Source organism: Rhinoraja longicauda, chromosome 15, assembly GCF_053455715.1.
Source record: "Rhinoraja longicauda isolate Sanriku21f chromosome 15, sRhiLon1.1, whole genome shotgun sequence".
Taxonomy (NCBI): Eukaryota; Metazoa; Chordata; class Chondrichthyes; order Rajiformes; family Arhynchobatidae; genus Rhinoraja; species Rhinoraja longicauda.
The window spans coordinates 16,976,556-16,995,988 of NC_135967.1; the positions used below are offsets into that span (position 1 = coordinate 16,976,556).

Here is a 19,433-nt window from a genome sequence, read left to right on the forward strand (position 1 = left end):
GGTTTCTGCAGACCCCCCCCCCCCCATGACTGGAACACCCCGTCCCTGGCGTCACCCCGGCGACTCTCGTCTGCATCCTCTCCAGTACAGCCACGTCCTTCCCACGGTCATAACAACTGCGTACAGTGCCTCATCTGTGTACACACAGTGTCCATCTGTGTAAACACAGTGTCCATCTGTGTATCAGTGACCCATCTGTGTAAGAGTGTCGATCTGCGTAACAGTATCGATCTGCGTAACAGTGTTCATCTGTGTACACACGGTGTCCATCTGTGTGCAGTTTCCATCTGTGTATACCCCTTGCCCCTCCTCCCCCTACCTTGTTCTCCTCCCCCCCCCCCATGTCCCGCACTCCCCGTCCTGTTACCAGCTTGCCCCTGACGTTGCCCCACTCCCGGTGACCCGGAGAGACGCCACTCGGTCAGTGCCGCGCTCCACCTGCGGAGGAAGATTCAGATGGCCTCGCTGTCGCAAAATCAAGGAAGATGGGAACGATCGCGGAATCTCCGGCCACGGGTAACGCGGGCAACGGGTTAGTGTACAGCAGGCAGCACGGACAGTAAGGGCCGAAGGGCCAGTTTGAGCACTGGACGCCTCTCTGGCCAGCGGCAAGGGCCGATTACCGAAGTGACGGACGTCGATGGTGGCGGGGTCAGCGGCCAGGGTCATCGCCGCTCCCACGAAGTCTCCGCTCCGCAGCCGCTCTCCGATCTCCCGGCGGATCTGAGATGCCGGCGCTTCCGAATTTGCCTCCAGTCGGAAATCACAGCGGTACCTGCGGAGAAAACACAGGGTCAGATTCCGTCCGCGGCTTCACCTGCACCAGCGCGCTGAACAGTAATCCCTCAGCTCCTACCTGTCTGTGGTCAGAACGGTCCGAGCCAGCTGCAAACACAAGACGGAGACATTAGACTTACTCAGGCCAATCACACCAGTGTGGGATGGAGCGCCACATTGTGGGAGGGGCAGTACTGAGGGAGCGCCGCACCCAGGGAGTGGCAGTACTGAGGGAGCGCCGCATTGTGGGAGGGGCTGTACTGAGGGAGCGCCGCACCCAGGGAGTGGCAGTACTGAGGGAGCCCCGCACTGTGTGGTGTGCAACAGGACTGGACGGGGCGGGCAGGGCGGACGTGCAGTGTTTGGTCGGACGGCAGGGCGGGGCGGTCTGTGCGCTCCACAGCCTCACCGTCCATCCACAGTGAGGGCAATGAACGCACGGTCAGTCGGCCCTGACTCACCGTTGGAGAGTTTCCGCTGCTCCTTTGGCTGCCCGCGTTCCTGAAAAGAACAAAACGTCCCGTCACTGATCAGTCTGCAATTGGCTGCTGCCGCAGTTCACCAACAATGCAGCGACTGCCAGGGTTGGTGCGGCAGCTCACCAACAATGCAGCGACTGCCAGGGTTGGTGCGGCAGCTCACCAACAATGCAGCGACTGCCAGGGTTGGTGCGGCAGCTCACCAACAATGCAGCGACTGTGGCAACCGCTGTTAGAAACCTAAAGCTAAAGCGAATGCTGGCATTGCCGGCGAGCCAGGCAGCGTCTGTGGGGAGAGAAACTGCCATCATCACAAGGTGAAGACCGTCGACCAGAGGAGGCCACGCCAGACTGACAACCGGGCGATGTGGAATGGTTTCGTCTATTTTCTTTGTTTTGAGGTACAGCATGGAAACAGGCCGTTCAGCCCACCGAGCCTGCACCGACCATCGATTTACCCGTTCACACTTGCTCTATGTTCTCCCATCTCTCCATACACACGAGAGACAATTTACAGGGGCCAATTAACCTATAAACCCACAGGTCTTTGGAGTGTGGGAGGAAACCGGAGCACCCGGAGAAAACCAACGCGGTCACTGGGACAACGTGCAAACTCCACACGGACAGTGACTGAGATCAATGCAAGGACCCTATGAGATGGCGCCTGATCTCGGAGCCGGCGGTGCGCTCGCTGGAAGAGGGTAGTGGGCAGAAGGCATCGATCGGTGAGCGGGCCAGAGCGGTCACCGGGCTTGTGACATCTTCGCTGCCGGGCACGGCACCGCCAACGGGCAGGAGGTGGGCAGAGGTAGTGGCGGCTGCAGCGGCGGGGAACGGCTGCTCGGCAGGGTGCTTGTGGGAGTCCGAGGGAAGGGGAGCGGGGATGTGGCGGAGGGAGGCAGGGACATTGGGGAACGGGAGGAGGAGGTACCGACTCCGTGACATCGAGCCTCAGAGAACTACCTCACAGACCCTCCCCTCACCAACCCTCCCCCCGAAAACCCCCCTCCCCCAGGGAACCGCCTCTCCCACAGTGCCCCCTCCCACCCCCCACCCCCTCTCACCCTCCCCTCACCAACCCTACAATCCAGGGAACCCCCTTCCCAGGGAACAGCCTCTCCCACTATGCCCCCTCCTCACTCACCCCCACACCCCCTCTCACCCCCCCTCACCAACCCCACCCCCGAAACTCCCCTCCCCCAGGGACCAGCCTCCCACGGTGTCCCCCCTCACTCACCCCCACCCCCCCCCCCCTCTCACCCTCTCCTCACCAACCCTACCATCCAGGGAACCGTCTATATTCTTCCACATTAAACGCCTCTCCATCGAAAACACCACCGACCCTCCCTCGCTAACCATTACCCCGGGCAATACCAGCTCTCCCCTGATCCACCTGTGCACTGTACCCCTCCCCACTCAACCCATCCCGAACTGACGCTATCCTCACCAACCCTTGCATTACTCCAGACCCACCTTTGCTTCACCAGCTTCACGTCGAGCAGCACCAGCTTCGGCCGGAAGATGTCGCTTAGCTGCAGGGGGCAGAGAGAGGGTTAATAACTGTAGGCGTCTCGGTCTCCGGCTCCGGCCCAGACCCGCCTCTCCGGCCCCGCACCGGTAAGGAGTTCACTGTCCCAATGCCCACTCATGTGACATTGCAACACTCTCGACCCTCTGACTGAAATGTTCCAATTCAGTTCTGACTGAGCGTGTTTTTGAAGCGGGCTTGTTTCCAGCCCGTGACACTGCCCAGCCAGAGAGGTTTAGATTTAGTTACTACTATCGCCTGCACTGAGGTAGAGAGAAAAACGTTGTTTTTGCAGGTTATCCAATTTGATCAGATATTATTATACGTAGGTACTGTGGATCAATCCCCTAGGTGGAATGATCCATGCCTGACATTCGTATTGCTGACCTGATCTATGGGCCATGCCTGGTTTTGGTGGTGTTTACCTGTATTATGCTGCTGATTAAGTTCGTTTCACTTTGTAACCACGAGGTGTGCCATGCAGATGGTTTTCTCACTTGCTCTCTGCATTGTATTTATAATAAAACGCTTATATAGAAGTTAAACGATTTGTGGAAATCTACACTTCTTACAGGTACAACAAAGTCACACGCGAGTATAATCGGTGGAGCGAAAGGGGGAGATAGAGTGCAGCATAAAGTTCTCAGTGATCCTTCTCTGGGAAGCGCTGCCGCGCTCCCGCTCCAACTTTAAGGGTTTGCTGTGGGTTTCAGTGGAACCCCCGCGCATTCGGAGCCCAGGGCAGGGTTAGGGACAGAAGGCCCGGGCACCCGAGGCACTCACCCAGATGTTGGTGGCAGCCTGCACATCTGCAGCAGCCGGCGATCCAGCCCACGAACTCACGATGCTGATCATCAAAGCCCTGAAATAATTCACTGAAAGACCAATCGGGAGACGCTCAGGTTCGGAGAGCAGAGATCAGCGAGACCGCGGAGAAGCGTAGCTCACAACGCGGCCAGTCCCACCCCCAGTCGACAGTTCATTACAGTTCGGGGAGTACATGGGGAGGCCGTGGTTTTGGGTGGGACCAGTGAAACAAGGAGTTGCGGAGAGAGCGGTCTCCGCGGAAGACGGAAAGGTCTGGGGATGAGAAGATGTGCCTGGTGGTGGGATCTCGTTGGAGGTGACGGGAATGATTGAGGAATCTGTGTTGGATGCGGAGGCTGGTGGAGTGAGAGATGAGGACCAGGGTCACTCTATCCTTATTCTCTCAGGGGGGCAGTGGGGGCAGGATGAGCAGAACTACGGGACGCGGAGGGTGCACGAATGAGAGGTCCATCTATGACGGAAGGTGGAAAACCATGTTTAATGAAGAAAGACATCATTGATGTCCTAGAATGGGTATCCTCATCTTAGGAGCACATGCGGCACTAACTCGCTTCTCTCTCCCTGGAGCTGTCTGACCCGATGAGTGTTTACAGGTTTTATTTCACTCGTTTTATCTCAGGTTTTCAGCTGGCGACGGATTACCATATTTAATGACTACAAAATCATTCTTATCGTGGGATTCTGTTCCTGAGACTTTGTCATCGCTCCTGTGTCAGAATGATTGACGACCGCATTCTATGTATTTGTGCGTCAGCGGAGAGGGAGAATGGGAAGAACTGGGGCCTCCACACCAGTACCTAGTCCCACAGCGCCATGTGTGTCAGCGAGAACCATCTTTCTCAACAACACTGGGGCTGAGAGATAATGACTTCACAGGTGAGTTCAACAACACTGGTTCAGTGACCAAACCTGAGCGAAGGCTTGAATTGTTCACTGCACCCGAGAGCGTTGGCGATGAGGTGGTCCCGTCAAAGGATGATGTTGGTGGGGCCCTAACAGACAACGATCGCAAAGAGGTGGGCCTGTGAGCGGAGGTTTGTGATGAAGTCCTTTCAGAGGACCATTTCGGTGAGGTGGACCTGTGAGAGGATGTTGGGGAATGCGTGGTCCCTGCAGATGAAGGTGGCGTTGAGGACATCCCATCAGAGGCAGTTGGAACCGTGGACAAACCTAAGACAGCAATAAAAGTCCTGCAGTTAATTATGTTATAGTGAATATATAATTTCTTACTTGCATTTATTGATTATGCCATGAACGTTATTCGTGTGTTTGACTCTCTGTGTGTACGCATGTGTGTGTGTGCATATGTTCCTATGTGTGTGCCTTCGTGTGTGCGCGTGTTTGTGCGCGCGCGCGTGTGTGTGAAAGAGAGAGTCAATGGTAGGACTTTGGGGAGTGTTGTGGAGCAGAGGGATCGAGGAGTGAAGGTAATTATTATTATTATTATTAATAGTTCCTTGAAGGTGATATCACAGAAGACATAAAGGGTTTTGGCACTTTAGCCATCAGTCAGAGTATTTAGTATAGAAGTTGGGAGGTCATGTTACAGTGATATAAGAAGTTGGCGAGGCTGCATTTAGAGTATTGCGTTCAGTTCAGGCACCATGTTTTAGGTAATATGTTGTCAAGTTGGAAAGGATACAGAGATTTACGAGAATGTTACTAGGACTCGATGGTCTGAGCGATAGGGAGAGGTTGAGCAGGCTGAGACTCTATTTTGGAGCGCAGGAAGGCGAGGGGTGATCTTATAGGGGTGAATAAAACCACGAGAGGAATGGATCGGTTACATCTTGCGCATAGTAGGGGAACCGAGAACCACAACCAGACCCAATCCCACCTTCGAGAACCAGAGGACATAGGTTTAAGTTGAAGGGGAAAATAAAAGTCTGAGGGGTAACATTTTCAAACAAAGAGTGGTGAGTGCATGGAACTAGCTGTCAGGGGAGGTAGTTAAGGCAGGGACTATCGGGACGTTTAAGAAACAATTAGACAGGAACATGGATAGAGGAATATGGCGCAAACACAGGCAGGTGCAACTATAGTAGATGGAACATGTTGGTCGGTGTGGCCAAGTTGGGCCGAAGGGCTTGTTTCCCTGCTGTAAATCTCTGTGACATGTCGCCTGACCCACTGTGTTCCTTTCGCAGTCTGTGTTGAGCTTAGTTTATTGTAGTCACGTGTACCGAGGTACAGTGAAAAGCTTTTTCGTTGTGTGCTATTCAGACAGCAAAACACTATACATGATTACAATCAGATCGTCCACAGTGTACAGATAGACACACAAAGCTGGAGTAACTCATTCTCTTTCTCCAGAAATGCTGTCTGACCCGCTGATTTACTCCATCTTTTTGTGTCTATCTTCGGTTTAAACCAGCATTCACAGTTCCTTCCGACACCGTGTACAGATACACGATAAATGGAATAACGTTTAGTGCAAGGTAAAGTCCAGTAAAGGACAGTTTCTTGTAGAACAGAGGCCGAAGGGTCATATCAGTAAAGACAATGCAAAGGGATGGATAGGGTGAAGAGACGGGGGATGTCCCCTCGAGAAGGGTAACAACAGAGTAAGAGGATGTAAGGAGCAGGTGGAAGAATTAGAGTGGAGAGGAGGGAACAGCACCCCTCCTCTTCCCCGCCCCCGGGGACGCCGGCGCCTGGAACCCGCTACCGGAAAGGGGAGATGAAGACGCCGTGGCTCCAGGTAAATAGCGCCGGGTGTAATCAGCGTCGGACGTAGACAGCGCTGCTGCAGGTGAGGACACATCTCACTGCCCACGTTCCCTGTTGAGCACAAGGTGCAGCGACTCATCAGCCGAGGAAGGGCATCAGTCGTTTCCCATCCACATTTGAACTGACGGCGGGATGATACATTGGTCATCTGCATAACTGACCAAGTGAGTTCTGAGAACAGACTGACAATCTTGTGGACTGGAGCCAGTGTTGGGGACTGCAAGTGGAGTATCTACCCCAGAATCAATGTGGGCTCTGTGCTACTGGGGCAGGTAATCGCCGGTGAGGTCACGGTCTGTCAGGTCCATCTGACGACCATCCGAGGTCCGCTCTCCGGCGAGGCCCAGATGTTGGTGAGGACTTGGACTTGGACGGCTGCGAGCTACTTGCCGCCTCTGAATTATTGACCTGTCCACGCCAGGTGGTCCATATATTGATCTTTGGCCTTGTGAACTCTGGGTAACGGCACGATTGGGCTTCTTGCTGAAGGAATCGTTATTCAGGCGAAGTCCAGTCATCTCTATTGGGCGGATCTGGAGGTTAGATTGCCTGGACTAATGGGAATGTAATGGTACCAACAGTCCAGCCAGGGTCAGTACATGGTCTCAATACATGGCTCTGCCAATGTTGATTAATCATTTACTCCAGGCACGAGGTGTCCGTTCCACTCGCCCACACGCTCCCATCTCCGGGGACACTGCCTGGCCCCAGCCAATCCTCCTCACGAGGTGAGACTTCACGTCCGAGGAAATCAACCTTTCCCATCTCCTGTCCTTTCCTGACCCCGAAATGAGAAGGGTCTCGACACCAAACGTCACCCGCTCCTTCTCTCCAGAGATGCTGCTTGTTCCGCTGAGTTACTCCACCATTTTATATCTATTCCCGAAATGACAGTGTCCCTTGAAGCATCGCCATCTCGTTTAATACCTTTGTGAACTATCGCTGCCAGGTTTGGATCCCATGGTACCCGGATTCCTGGGCTATCTTGGCGTTTAGAGCACACTGGTCGACTCCGGAATTGTAGCGTTGAGAATGTACGCCGTGTGCCGCTTGGCTTTGGCCAGTATTTTACAAGCCGCCGGCCTGCTTTTTTAATTTAGAATTTGCCATTAGCCTACAGATGACAATGGAGTTAATCAGGGTAGAGTGATTAACACTGGCCACCTGCAGAGATTGCCGGTTGTGGAACAGTGACTTGCTCCAGATCACTGCAAGCTCCAGGAGAGATGGTTCCCACTGCGCCAACAGCGCGTCACTTCACACTGCCGGTGGCCATGTCAACCCAGATACAGGTGGGCGTGTGAGGGGAAGAAAGTCAAATGTCTGATCTTCCACACATAGGAAAACTCTAGCACGGAGGTAACTGGGGCCTAGATTTACCTGTGAGAGGAGACGGGAGCGAGGTGTTTGGAGCAACAGCGGGATTCAAAGAGGAAACAACAAATCCTTTCAATGACACAACCATAGACAACAGCTCCTGATCTACACTCAGATATCCTTCCTCCCTGTGGATTATGGATTGCTGTGAGCTTTAGACAAAGTTAGGCTGGTCAGTAAGATTAGATCACAGGGGATCCAAGGCTGGCACCGACTTGGTGGAAGGAGTCAGAGTGCGACGGTGGAGGGAAGGTGTTCTGATGGAAGACGCGCGACTAGTGTTTGAGGCAGAGATCTGTGCTGGACCCACTGTTGTTTGTTATTTATATTGATAATTTGGACAACAGTGTATCTAAGATTGTTAGTACATTTGCTAGAGTCCCTATATACAACGCTTCCATACAACCATATATACCTCCACCGCCACCACGCCCCCACCCCCATCCAGCCCCACCTCCACGCACCCTTCCCCGCCAACTCCACTCTCCCCCCCCCCTCCTTCCCCCCGACACCAACCAGCTCCTTCCCCCACGATCACCGAGTTACATCGCGCCTGCTCGCTCCGCGCCATTCTCGCCCTGGCTTCACACCTCCGCCCCCCCCCCCCCGGCGTCCCCTCCCTTGGACTCACCGCAGCGCAGCGTGGGGTCGGGCCGCAGGGTGCCGGGGCTGAAGCTGAGGTAGTGGGCGGACCAGGAGAGGACGTTGCCGGGAGAGCAGTCCGGCGCGGCGAGCTCGGCGGCGGTGCGGGCGCGGTCCCAGAGCCGCAACAGGTACAGGTGTCCGAGGAAACTCCAGGACAGGTCATGGCCGGGCTTCGTGGTGTTGGCGGGCCAGAGCTGGTGGCGGCCGAGGGCGAGGGAGCCGCCGGCTTGGGCACCGCTGGCAGGAGGCCGGGCCTCGGCGGCCCACGACTGGTTGAGGTAGAGGACGAGCAGGCGGGCCGCCGAGTCCCAGCTGAAACAGACGGTGTGCCAGGCGCGTAGCCCCAGGCGGACCGGCAGCGTGGTGGTCGTGCCCGACAGCCAAACCCGCAGGCTGTTGCCCTGGCCGCCCAGGCCCAGCTCCAGGGCGCTGCCCGCCGCCGGCAGCTGATAGCTGAAGGCCGCCCACTTGCTCAGGCTGTGCGTCGGGTAGATGTCCAGGCAGGCGGTGAGGTTGGTCAGCGTCGGCAGCAGCATCCCGGACCGCAGACTCCCGCTCCTCGACGGCACGTCAAACGTGGCCTTCTGCCCCCGGAGAGACGGGCCTGTGGAGAGGGCGGTCAATACCCGGTCATCACCACCCCAGGCCCCGGATTACCCCCACCTCAGCCCCGAACTATAGGCCCCTGGGTCACCCCCACCCCTATCCCTGGTCACACCCGCACCAGGCCTTACAGAGACGGGCCTGTGTTAAGGCGGTCAGTACCCGGTCACCCCCCCCCCCCCCTTCCACCCCAAGGGTTAGCCGTCTCTTCCAGCCCCATAGAGACAGTACCGCAGGACAGGGCGTCACTCGTCGTACCATCGGCCTGTGTTTGGTTTCTTACCCACACAGCCCCCGAAGTTGCTCAACATCCCTCTCCTTTGCGGTTCAGTCCACCCACCGGCTTCCCCTCCCCTACCCCAACTGCTTCTTGCTCCATCTGCCCTTCACACTGCTAGGAAGGGGCATTGCCAGCGGCGGGGCAGCACCAGTGGCTGCCAGTGGAGGTGCTCTGCCAGAGATGGCACTGCCAGTAGAGGACTCCGTCAGAGGAGCTGGGACGGATGCCAGTGGTGGGAGAAGCGCCAGTGGAGGGTCAACTCTGGGGGCACTGATGGAGATGGGCACTCTCAGAGGCATTGCAAATGCAGAGTTACTGCCAGAGGAAGGGCATTACTGGGGAAGGGCACTGCCAGAGGGGTCCAACTACGTGGTGGGGCTGCCAGTTGAAGGGACTGTCAGGCAGGGGCACTGCCAGAGGAGAGGCGTTGCCGCCAGGGGCACTGCCGCCGGCAGTGGAGGGGTACTGCCGCCAGTGGAGTCACTGCTGCCAGTTGAAGGGCACTGCTGCCAGTGGATGCACTGGTGTCAGTGGAGCGGCACTGCTGCCAGAGGAGTGTCACTACCGCCAGTGGATAGGCTGTTCCCTGCTGATGCACTTTGTGGTGGGATGATTGCATCACACAACTCTCTCCCCCCCCCCCCCCCCCCAGCAGAAACACAGAGCATGCCAAACCGAGGCAACACACTTGTTCTCCATTCTGTAAAGTAATACATTGTTTGCTACCTGCTAGCGCTGGATGTGTATGGATTAAGGTGAGAATTCCAAGGATCAGATGCCAACGGAATGAGTGGTGAGTACGAAACATTTCCGGTTCTTCACCGTCGAGGAGACTCTGATGTCAGGGAGTGAAATGTTAAACTGTAGTGAGACAATGTGGCGCTCATTCAATACCACCCCTCCTACAGCGCGGCGCTTCCTCAGCTCTGCCCCCCCCCTCACACACACAATGCGGCGCTCCCTCAGCTCTGCCCCCCCCCCCCCCCACACAGTGCGGCGCTCCCTCAGCTCTGCCCCCCCCACACACAGTGCGGCGCTCCCTCAGCTCTGCCCACCCCCCACACACAGTGCGGCGCTCCCTCAGCTCTGCCCACCCCCCACACACACAGTGCGGCGCTCCCTCAGCTCTGCCCCCCCCACACACACAGTGCGGCGCTCCCTCAGCTCTGCCCCCCCCCCACACACAGTGCGGCGCTGCCTCACCTCTGCCCCCCCCCCCCCCCCCCCCCCACACACACAGTGCGGCGCGCCCTCAGTACCGCCCAGGATGTTCTGTAAACTACTGATCTTTGCTGCCCTAACATTAATTATGACCGGTTCAGATCAAGTAAAGTCAAGTCAAGTCAATTTATTTGTATAGCACATTTAAAAACAACCCACGTTGACCAAAGTGCTGCACATCTGACCAGGAAAAAAAAGAAACATACAGTGGCAGGCAGTCGGCCCAACATTCATTCACCTGCTGTCGTAGCTGGGATGCGATGGCTGTTCACTGCCACTGGCCGCAGGTCTGAAGGCGATGGGATCTCAGCTCCTCTGAGCCACCCCCTACAAAACCATCCTTCCTAAAGCCCCTGTCGTGTGTCCCCGGCTGTTCGCGGCTTGATTGGGGCGTGTGTAAATATTACAGCGTTGTCTTGGATCCACGCACAGTGCGGAACAAAGTCTCATAAAACATCCCAAAGTTTACAGCATTTCTGTGACCTCCCTGACTCACAGCTCTCCGCCTTGTGTTATCTTTCAGTTAATTTATTGCCACAATTCACTTTCAAATTTCCTACATTTGCTTTTCATAAAACTGCACACATCTGTCAACATAACTGTATCACCATAATTCTGTCTCAACGCTGTAAAATACACATCTGATACTCTTGCAGACTGGGCAAGTATAGCAGGTACATTGGAATGTATGTAACAATTGTGCCTCCAGTTTTGTTTAGAGATTCAGCGTGGAAACAGGCCCTTCGGCCCACCGGGTCCGCACCGGGACCGCGCAATCACGGATCAACACTATCCGACACCCACTAGGGTGTGTTTTTACATTTACCAAGCCAATTAACATACAAACCTTTACGTCATTGGTGTGTGTGACGAAACCGAAGATCTCGGTGAAAACCCACGCAGGTCACGGGGAGAACGTACAAGCTGTCGTTTAAGTTCCTTGGAACCATCATCTCCAGGGACCTTAAATGGGGGCCCACCATCGACTCCACAGCCAAAAAGGCCCAACAGAGGATGTACTTCCTGCGGTAACTGAGAAAACACTATCTGCCACAAGCAATGATGGTCCAGTTTTATACAGCCATCACAGTGTCTGTCCTCACCTTCTCCATCATGGTCTGGTTTGGCTCAGCCACCAAGCACGACATCCGGAGGCTGCAGCGCATCGTTGGATCAGCCGGGAAGGTAGTTGCCTGCAACCCTCCCCCCATTAGCGAACTGTACACTGCAAGGGCCATGAAGCGAGCGGGTAAGATCATCTCTGACCCCTCTCACCTTGGCCACAAACTCTAAAGCACTTCCCGCCACAGCCAGACATAAAATAACAGTATTTTTCCACGTGTAGTAGCTCTACTCAACAGCCACAAGTCTGCAGCCTCTTTTTGCTCTGGTATTTTATTTCATTCTTCACATGTTTAAATTATAAGGGCTATTGAGGGCGTGCAGCGTAGGTTCACCAGGTTAATTCCCTGAATGGCGGGACCGTCATATGTTGAAAGACTGGAGCGACTGGGCTTGTATACACTGGAATTTAGAAGGACGAGAGGGAATCTTATCGAAACATATAAGATTATTAAGGGGTTGGACACGTTAGAGGCAGGAAACATGTTCCCAATGTTGGGGGAGTCCAGAACTAGGGGCCACAGTTTAAGAATAAGGGGTAGACCATTTAGAACGGAGATGAGGGAGATGAGACAGTCAGAGAGTTGTAAATTTGTGGAATTCTCTGCCTCAGAAGGCAGTGGAGGCCAATTCTCTGAACGCATTCAAGAGAGAGCTAAATAGAGCTCTTAAGGATAGCGGAGTCAGGGGGTATGGGGAGAAGGCAGGAACGGGGTACTGATTGAGAATGGTCAGCCATGAGCACATTGAATGGTGGTGCTGGCTCGAAGGGCCGAATGGCCTACTCCTGCACCTATTGTCTATTGTCTATAATGTTTTATTTTGAATTGACTACTGTATATCGTGTTGTTACTTGTGAGCAAAGCACCAAGGCAAATCCCTTGTATGTAAAAAATACTTGGCTAATAAAATGTATTAAATTCAATTCAATTCAATTATTGAACCAACCTGCACAACCCTAATTCCACCTTGCCAATGGAATACTGTTGATCACCTAGAAACACACAAAGTGCTGGAGTAACTTAGTAGGGAAGGCAACATCTCTGGAGAACATGGATAGGTGACGTTTTGTGTTGAGATCCTCATGTGGATCACCTCTTGCACTATAATGGACATTTTTTTCTGATTGTGTTTTGCACTAATATCTTGTTTTCGTTTTGCAAAATATTCCTTCCTTCAACTGTCTTTCTGAATTTTACATGTAATTTATGTTTTCAATTTCTGGTTGTATGTGTCTATGTGCCTATGTTGCTGCTGCAGCTGGATTCACGTTGTACCGGTACCTCACCCTACTTCTGCATCTGACAATAAATTCAATGGCTCAAATCTGCAAAATTGATCATAACCCACATTTAGAGACAAAATGGGGGAGAATCCCCATTCTAAATGGGGAGAGAATCCAGAAATCGGAGGTGTAAAGGGACTTGGGAGTGCTGGTGCAGGATTCCCAAAAAGGTTAATCTGTAAGTCGAATTGGTAGTAAAGAAAGCAAACGCAATGCTAGCATTTATTTCAAGTGGATATTTTTAAGGCAGAGATAAATAGATTCTTGATTAGTACAGGTGTCAGAGATAATGGGAATAATACAGGAGAATGGGGTTAGGAGGGAGAGATAGATCAGCCATGATTGAATGACGGAGTAGACTCAATGGGCCGAATGGCCTAATTCTGCTCTTATCACTAATGACCTTGTGAAAAGACTGCAGATCATGAAATCCTGACCAAAATACTACCTGATGGAGAAACTCAGCAAATTTTGTGGAGGTAATGGGCGGACGAGGTGAGAGGAAGGGATGGTGCAGAGCTGGCGTTTGTTTCTATCTGCTTGTCTCAGTGTGTCTGTGTGCGCGCATGCCCCAATGAACTGCTTCTTACCATCTCCTGGCGATCTACAAATGAAAAGCAACGGCAAGGAAACCAGCAGTGAATTGAGTTGCAAAGAAGGAAGCATGGTTTTACAGTTAACATTTGTAATTGTGTTTTCTAATTCATTTTATGTACGTTTCCATCAATGTTAAGGATTAAGGGATGTGAATACCTTCCAACTTGCATATAACCAATTATAAGGAAACATAGAAACATAGAAACATAGAAACATAGAAACATAGGTGCAGGAGTAGGCTATTCGGCCCTTCGAGCCTGCACCGCCATTCAATATGATCATGGCTGATCATCCAGCTCAGTAACCTGTACCTGCCTTCTCTCCATACACCCTGATCCCTTTAGCCACAAGGGCCACATCTAACTCCCTCTTAAATATAGCCAATGAACTGGCCTCAACTACCTTCTGTGGCAGAGAATTCCACAGACTCACCACTCTCTGTGTGAAGAAATGTTTTCTCATCTCGGTCCTAAAAGACTTCCCCCCTTATCCTTAAGCTGTGACCCCTGGTTCTGGACTTCCCCAACATCGGGAACAATCTTCCCGCATCTAGCCTCTCCAACCCCTTAAGAATTTTATATGTTTCTATAAGACCCCCCTCAGTCTTCGAAATTCCAGCGAGTATAAGCCTAGTCTATCCAGTCTTTCTTCATATGAAAGTCCTGCCATCCCAGGGATCAATCTGGTGAACCTTCTCTGTACTCCCTCGAAGGCTAGAATGTCTTTCCTCAGATTAGGAGACCAAAACTGAACACAAGAACAAGTCAGTGATTTGACCCTTTCAGTGCGGTCTACTCCAGCAGCCATGGAGTCGTACAGCACACAAACAGGCCCTTTGGCCCATTATCTCCATGCTGCCCATTGTAGCCATGTACACTAATCCCATTTACCAGCACTGGGTCTAAAGCCGTACTTCTTAGTCATTCAATTGTTTGTCCAAGTCCTTCTTAAACATTGTGAGAGATTTTGCCTCTCTCACCCCTCAGTCAGTGTGCCCCAGATTGCCACCACTCTCAGATCTCATTCAAATCTCTTACCACGTACCCCAAAGCCATGCGTAGGAAGGAACTGCAGATGCTGGTTTACACCGAAGAAAGACACAGAATACTGGACCCCAAACGTCACCCATTCCTTCTCTCCAAAGATGCTGCCTGTCTCGCTGAGTTACTCCTGTATTTTGTGTCGATCTTCACCCTAAAGCTATGGTTTCTGATTTTAGTCAGCCCTTGCTGAAGCCAGGAGTGCAAGTCTTCAGTCCTACAGCTGGGATGTTGGATGTTGTATGTCCACGGTGCTCTCAGCCTGTTCTGGAAGGGTGGGGGGGGGGGGGGGGGACCCACAAAAAGCACACCATAGTCCATCACCCAGGTCAGACAGCATCTTCCAAACCTGCGAATTTTACCAAGAAGGGCAGGGGCAGCAGTCGCATTCCCATCCTGACTGGGAAATATATCACTGGTCTCTCGTCCCCAAAGGATCGAATTCATGAAACCTCGCTCTCCAATGGCACGAGGAAGAAAAAGGATGAAAGCAGTTGGTGAAGGTAGCTCAGGAACCAAAGTAGATAGCTGGAGGAATTCAAACATCTGCAGAAGAAAAGGGTAATCGAGGTCCTACATCAGAACTGAGAGTACAGTGGAAAGGTAGCTGGTGAGAAGGAGTGAGGTGGAGGGTGGAGGCAGTCTGGTGGAGGTGGTTAATGCTTAAAACCAGATGAGCGGGGTGATGAGAGGATCATTTGCTGGGTGCAAAGGCTGGTGGAGTGACAGAGGAGAATGTCTCTCTCTCTCTCTGCTCTGTCTGAGGATGGGGGAACAGATATTTAGGATATGGTGGGACCTTGTGATGACCACGTCAGCTACTCCAGCCGTGTACTGGAGGGAGGAAATGTCAGCTGCTCAGTATCACATTCCCGAAGGCAATTAGACGGGAGCAATAAACGCTGGCCGTGACAGCGATGCCCAGCTCCAGAGACATGGATAAACACAAGAGCAAGGACATCCTACAAATATTTAATTTCTTTCACAATAAAGGTTCATGTAAACAGCAGCAAATTGGATTCTGTGGCATGTGCCGGAGTAGGTCGTGTTTATGGCAGCAGGGCGCAGTAACTATGGAGAGAGGTTTGATCAGTTACCTTTCAGTTGGGTTCTGCGGCCTTTCGCCCCATCTTGTGGAGTCAGTCACTCTGGGGTATGTGATCAGCTGACTGTATCTCGCAGCATCAGCTTTTATTTAAAATTGCGAGTATGCAAGGAACTGCAGGTGCTGGTTTACAAAATAGACACAAAGTGCTGGTTTAACTCAGCGGGTCAGGCAGCATCTCTGGAGATCATGGATAAACGACTTTTCGGGTCGGAACACTTGTTCAGACATTTTGGTGGTGGGGAGAGAAAGCTGGAATAGAAAGCTTTTCTCTTGCCCCCTTTCCCTTCCAGCTTTCCCAGTCCCACCACAGTCAGTCCGAAGAAGGGTCCCGACCTGAAACGTGACCTATCCATGTTCTCCTGGGATGCTGCCTGACTCGCTGAGTTAACCTTACACTTGTGTCTTTTTTGATTGTAAACTGACTTGTGAAGTTCGCATTAATTTTCACCGCTCCCCTTGTGCGAATGTTTCTGAATGGCACAGCTGAAACCCTGGTTCTAAATCAAAGACCCTGCCCATGATTCACACTCACGATCCTGAACAGTCGCAACCCACGCCCGTGAGTTCCCTCAACGTGTAACCCAGACTGTTGTAAAGGAGTTCAAACTAACAGGGAGGGGGTGGGGGGTAGATAAGGTTCGTGAATTTTACGAGACAAGGACAAGGTGATATTGATAACCATAAGCAGAGTATGTTGGGAGAGGACAGTAATGGCGCGGTGGCCAATAAAGTCAAAGTAGGGAGAATGGGGAAATGTTCAAGGCTGTTTATCTATATAATGGCTGTTTATATAGTGTCTGGATGAAGCATTCATAAACCGGGCAGCTGAACTAAAGGCAAACAATGCTAAATAGGTTTGTTCTAACTACGGGGTGCTGTCAATACGGAGTTTGTACGCTCTCCCTATGACCGCGTGGGTTTTCTGTGGGATCTCTGTTTCCTCCCACATTCCAAAGATCTACAGGTTGGTAGATTAATTAGCTTCTGTAAAATTGGAAATTGACCCTTAGGTGTAGGAAAGTGCTAGTGTTCGCTGGTCGGCGCGGACTCGGGGGGCCGAATGACCAGTTTCCACGCTGTCCCTCTAAAGTCTAATATTCTAGTATAATTGATATTTCAGAAGGACAATCAGAATGGAAAAGGACAGCACTTTGAGGCAGGGAGGACTGATGGTGGCACGGGGGATCAGGAAATGGAGTCGGTTTGGGTGGCTGGAGGGATGGCAGGAACCTGGTGGGGGTAGTCGCACAACCTATTAATAGTGGTCATGGTTCTGGACCCATCACTAGCAAATAACGGTGCTTTGTAACAAGGACTGTCATATTCATGTGGACTGGGAAGATCAAATTGTCTGAGGTAATTTTGAGAATGAGTTGATGGACCATGAAATCATCTCAACTATAATCCATGGAATATCACCAACAATTTGTCATGGTCCAACCACATGGACCCTATGGCTCCGAAAGCACACCACACCACACCACACCACACCACACCACACCACACCACTACCCCTTCAAATATGGAGGAAATTTGATATCTCTCTTACCAACTTCTACAGATGCACAGTGGAAAGCATCTTATCAGGATTTTCTCTCCTCTTTCTTTGGGCAAAAGGTATAAAAGCTTGCCAGATTTAGAAACAGCTTCTTCTCTGCTATTATCAGACTACCTAGTGGACCTCTCATAAGCTAAGGGTGTCATCTTCATCTCCCATTCGACCTCCAATCCTTGTGAATCTTTTCTGCACCCCTTCTTACTTAATCGCATTTTTCCTGTAGTGTGGTGACCAAAATGTAACACAGTACTCCAAGTGCAGTCTGACCAATGTTTTACACAACTATAACGTGATGTACCAGCAATTGTATTCAGTGCCTTGGTCCAAGAAAGCAAGCATACTATGTAGCTGCATTTCCACTTTCAGGAATTATGTACTTGCATCCCTGTTCCACCGTGGTAATTTCTTCTTCGCCCCAGTCCCATCGGGTAAAAATACCGAAGTTTCAAAGCGTGCACCAGACTCAGGAACAACTTCTCCTTTGTTATTATGCTTCTGAACGGTCCTTCCATAAGCTAGAGTACTGTTCAATTCACCTCCAACCCATTGTGGACATTGGACGTTGTCTATGGAATGGAAGCGCTACAATGCTGAGAAATCCCGAACAAACAGACTTAAGAACAGTTTTTACCCCAGGGCCATACGAGAACTGAACACTACCTTTGCACTAGGCAACACCGTTAAAAAATCTTGTACTTAATATAATTGTATTTATGTATTTATTTGTTTTTGCATTTATTGCATATATGTTTGTACGCACCGTCAGGATTGGCTATTTTTTAATTTCGTTGTACTCGTTGCAATGACAATAAATGAATATTATTATTATTATTATTATATTATATAACTATATTCTGCACTCTGTATCTTCCTCTTTGCTCTATCTATTGTACTTGAGTTTGGCTAGATTTTATTTATGTACAGTATAGAATTATCTGATCTGATTGGATAGTATGTGAAACAAGGTTTTTCACTGTACCTCGGTACATGTGAGAATTATAAACCTAAACTTTCCATATGGCCGCACTATGCACTTTTCTGAGTTAAATTCCATTTGCCATTCCCTCCCCACTTCCCCCGTTGCAACCGCTAACATCAGGAACAATGCAATTGCTCAGAACAGTGCATAGTGCATCCAATGTAGACAGGTTATTTCAGATCTGGTCATGTGTAATGAGGCAGGAATATTTTGTAGACAGAACAATTAACTTAAAATGATGGAATTACACATTCGGTTGTCGAGTATAAAGTTCCGTCTCAGACAAGATTTTTAATCTTAACTAAACGCAATTATATACGCATTGCCGCTGTGGTTAAAGTGGATCAGGAAATTAAGTAATAAAATAATAATCAGAATTACAACCAGGCCATAACTGGGATATTGTATTCAATTATGGTTAGCATACTTTAGGTCTATCAAAGTCCAAGAGAGGATGCAGAAAGGATTTGGTAGAATGGTTCAATGGATGAGGGATTTCCATGACAAAACCCTTCACATCACAGTTCACAATGTGACATTGGAGTATTAGTATATTTTGTTCTTCATTCATAGCATTGCAGTGTATTTTGAATACATGAAGGCTGAGCTGTGAATCGTTCGGTCGACCATTCCTCAACGCCTGTCACCATGGACCAGACACAGTCACTCCTACTTCCTGTGTCCTATCCATCAACCAACTTTAAATCCACACCAGTATATTAACGCCAAATCTACAAAATGCTGGGAGCACATCGCAGGTTCGGCAGCATCTACGGAAGAGAAACAATTAATGGTTTAGGTTCAAAACCCTACAGCAGAACTGGAAAAGAGAAAAACAAATTAGCTTAGGGGTTTGGTACAGGTTTATTATTGTTATGTGTACCAAGATACAGTGAATAACTTTGCACGCTAACCAATCATATCATATTATACAATTGAGCCATGCATAAGTAGAACAGGTACTGCAATGAGAAAAATGCTAGAGTGCAGAATATTGTGTTATAGTGTCCAGTTACAGAGAGAGGGCAGATAAAATAGTGTAAGGGCAGCAATGTGGTAGGTTGAAAGAACAAGACTACATCCTAGCTTATGGCAGGACCGTTCAGTGGTGCGTGTTTTCAAGATGGAAAGGGGGATGGGCTGGATTTCCCCGATAGGATAAGGTTTGATGACCTAACGTGGCAGTTAAGGAGCAGTTAAGATCAGAATAAGCTTCTTTGTCAGTTTAACTTGTTGCTAATGTAAGACTGTGGAGCATTAAATGAACAAGGCCAGG

At 50.9% G+C, this 19,433-nt stretch overlaps 1 protein-coding gene across 1 annotated transcript in view; it reads right to left on the minus strand.

Annotated features, from left to right (window-relative positions):
- LOC144600747 (uncharacterized) overlaps positions 1-10,109 on the minus strand; it is an 11,003-nt gene extending 894 nt beyond the window's left edge. The window contains exons 1-8 of the mRNA XM_078412668.1: positions 9,974-10,109; positions 8,351-8,968; positions 4,522-4,782; positions 3,568-3,659; positions 2,730-2,788; positions 1,239-1,278; positions 857-885; positions 624-775 (exon numbers count right to left, since the gene is read on the minus strand). Of these exons, the coding sequence (XP_078268794.1) occupies positions 624-775; positions 857-885; positions 1,239-1,278; positions 2,730-2,788; positions 3,568-3,659; positions 4,522-4,782; positions 8,351-8,968; positions 9,974-10,055 (1,333 nt within the window). The 5' untranslated portion in view covers positions 10,056-10,109. The remainder of the gene's footprint in view (positions 1-623; positions 776-856; positions 886-1,238; positions 1,279-2,729; positions 2,789-3,567; positions 3,660-4,521; positions 4,783-8,350; positions 8,969-9,973) is intronic.
- Between the last annotated feature and the right edge of the window lie 9,324 nt (positions 10,110-19,433).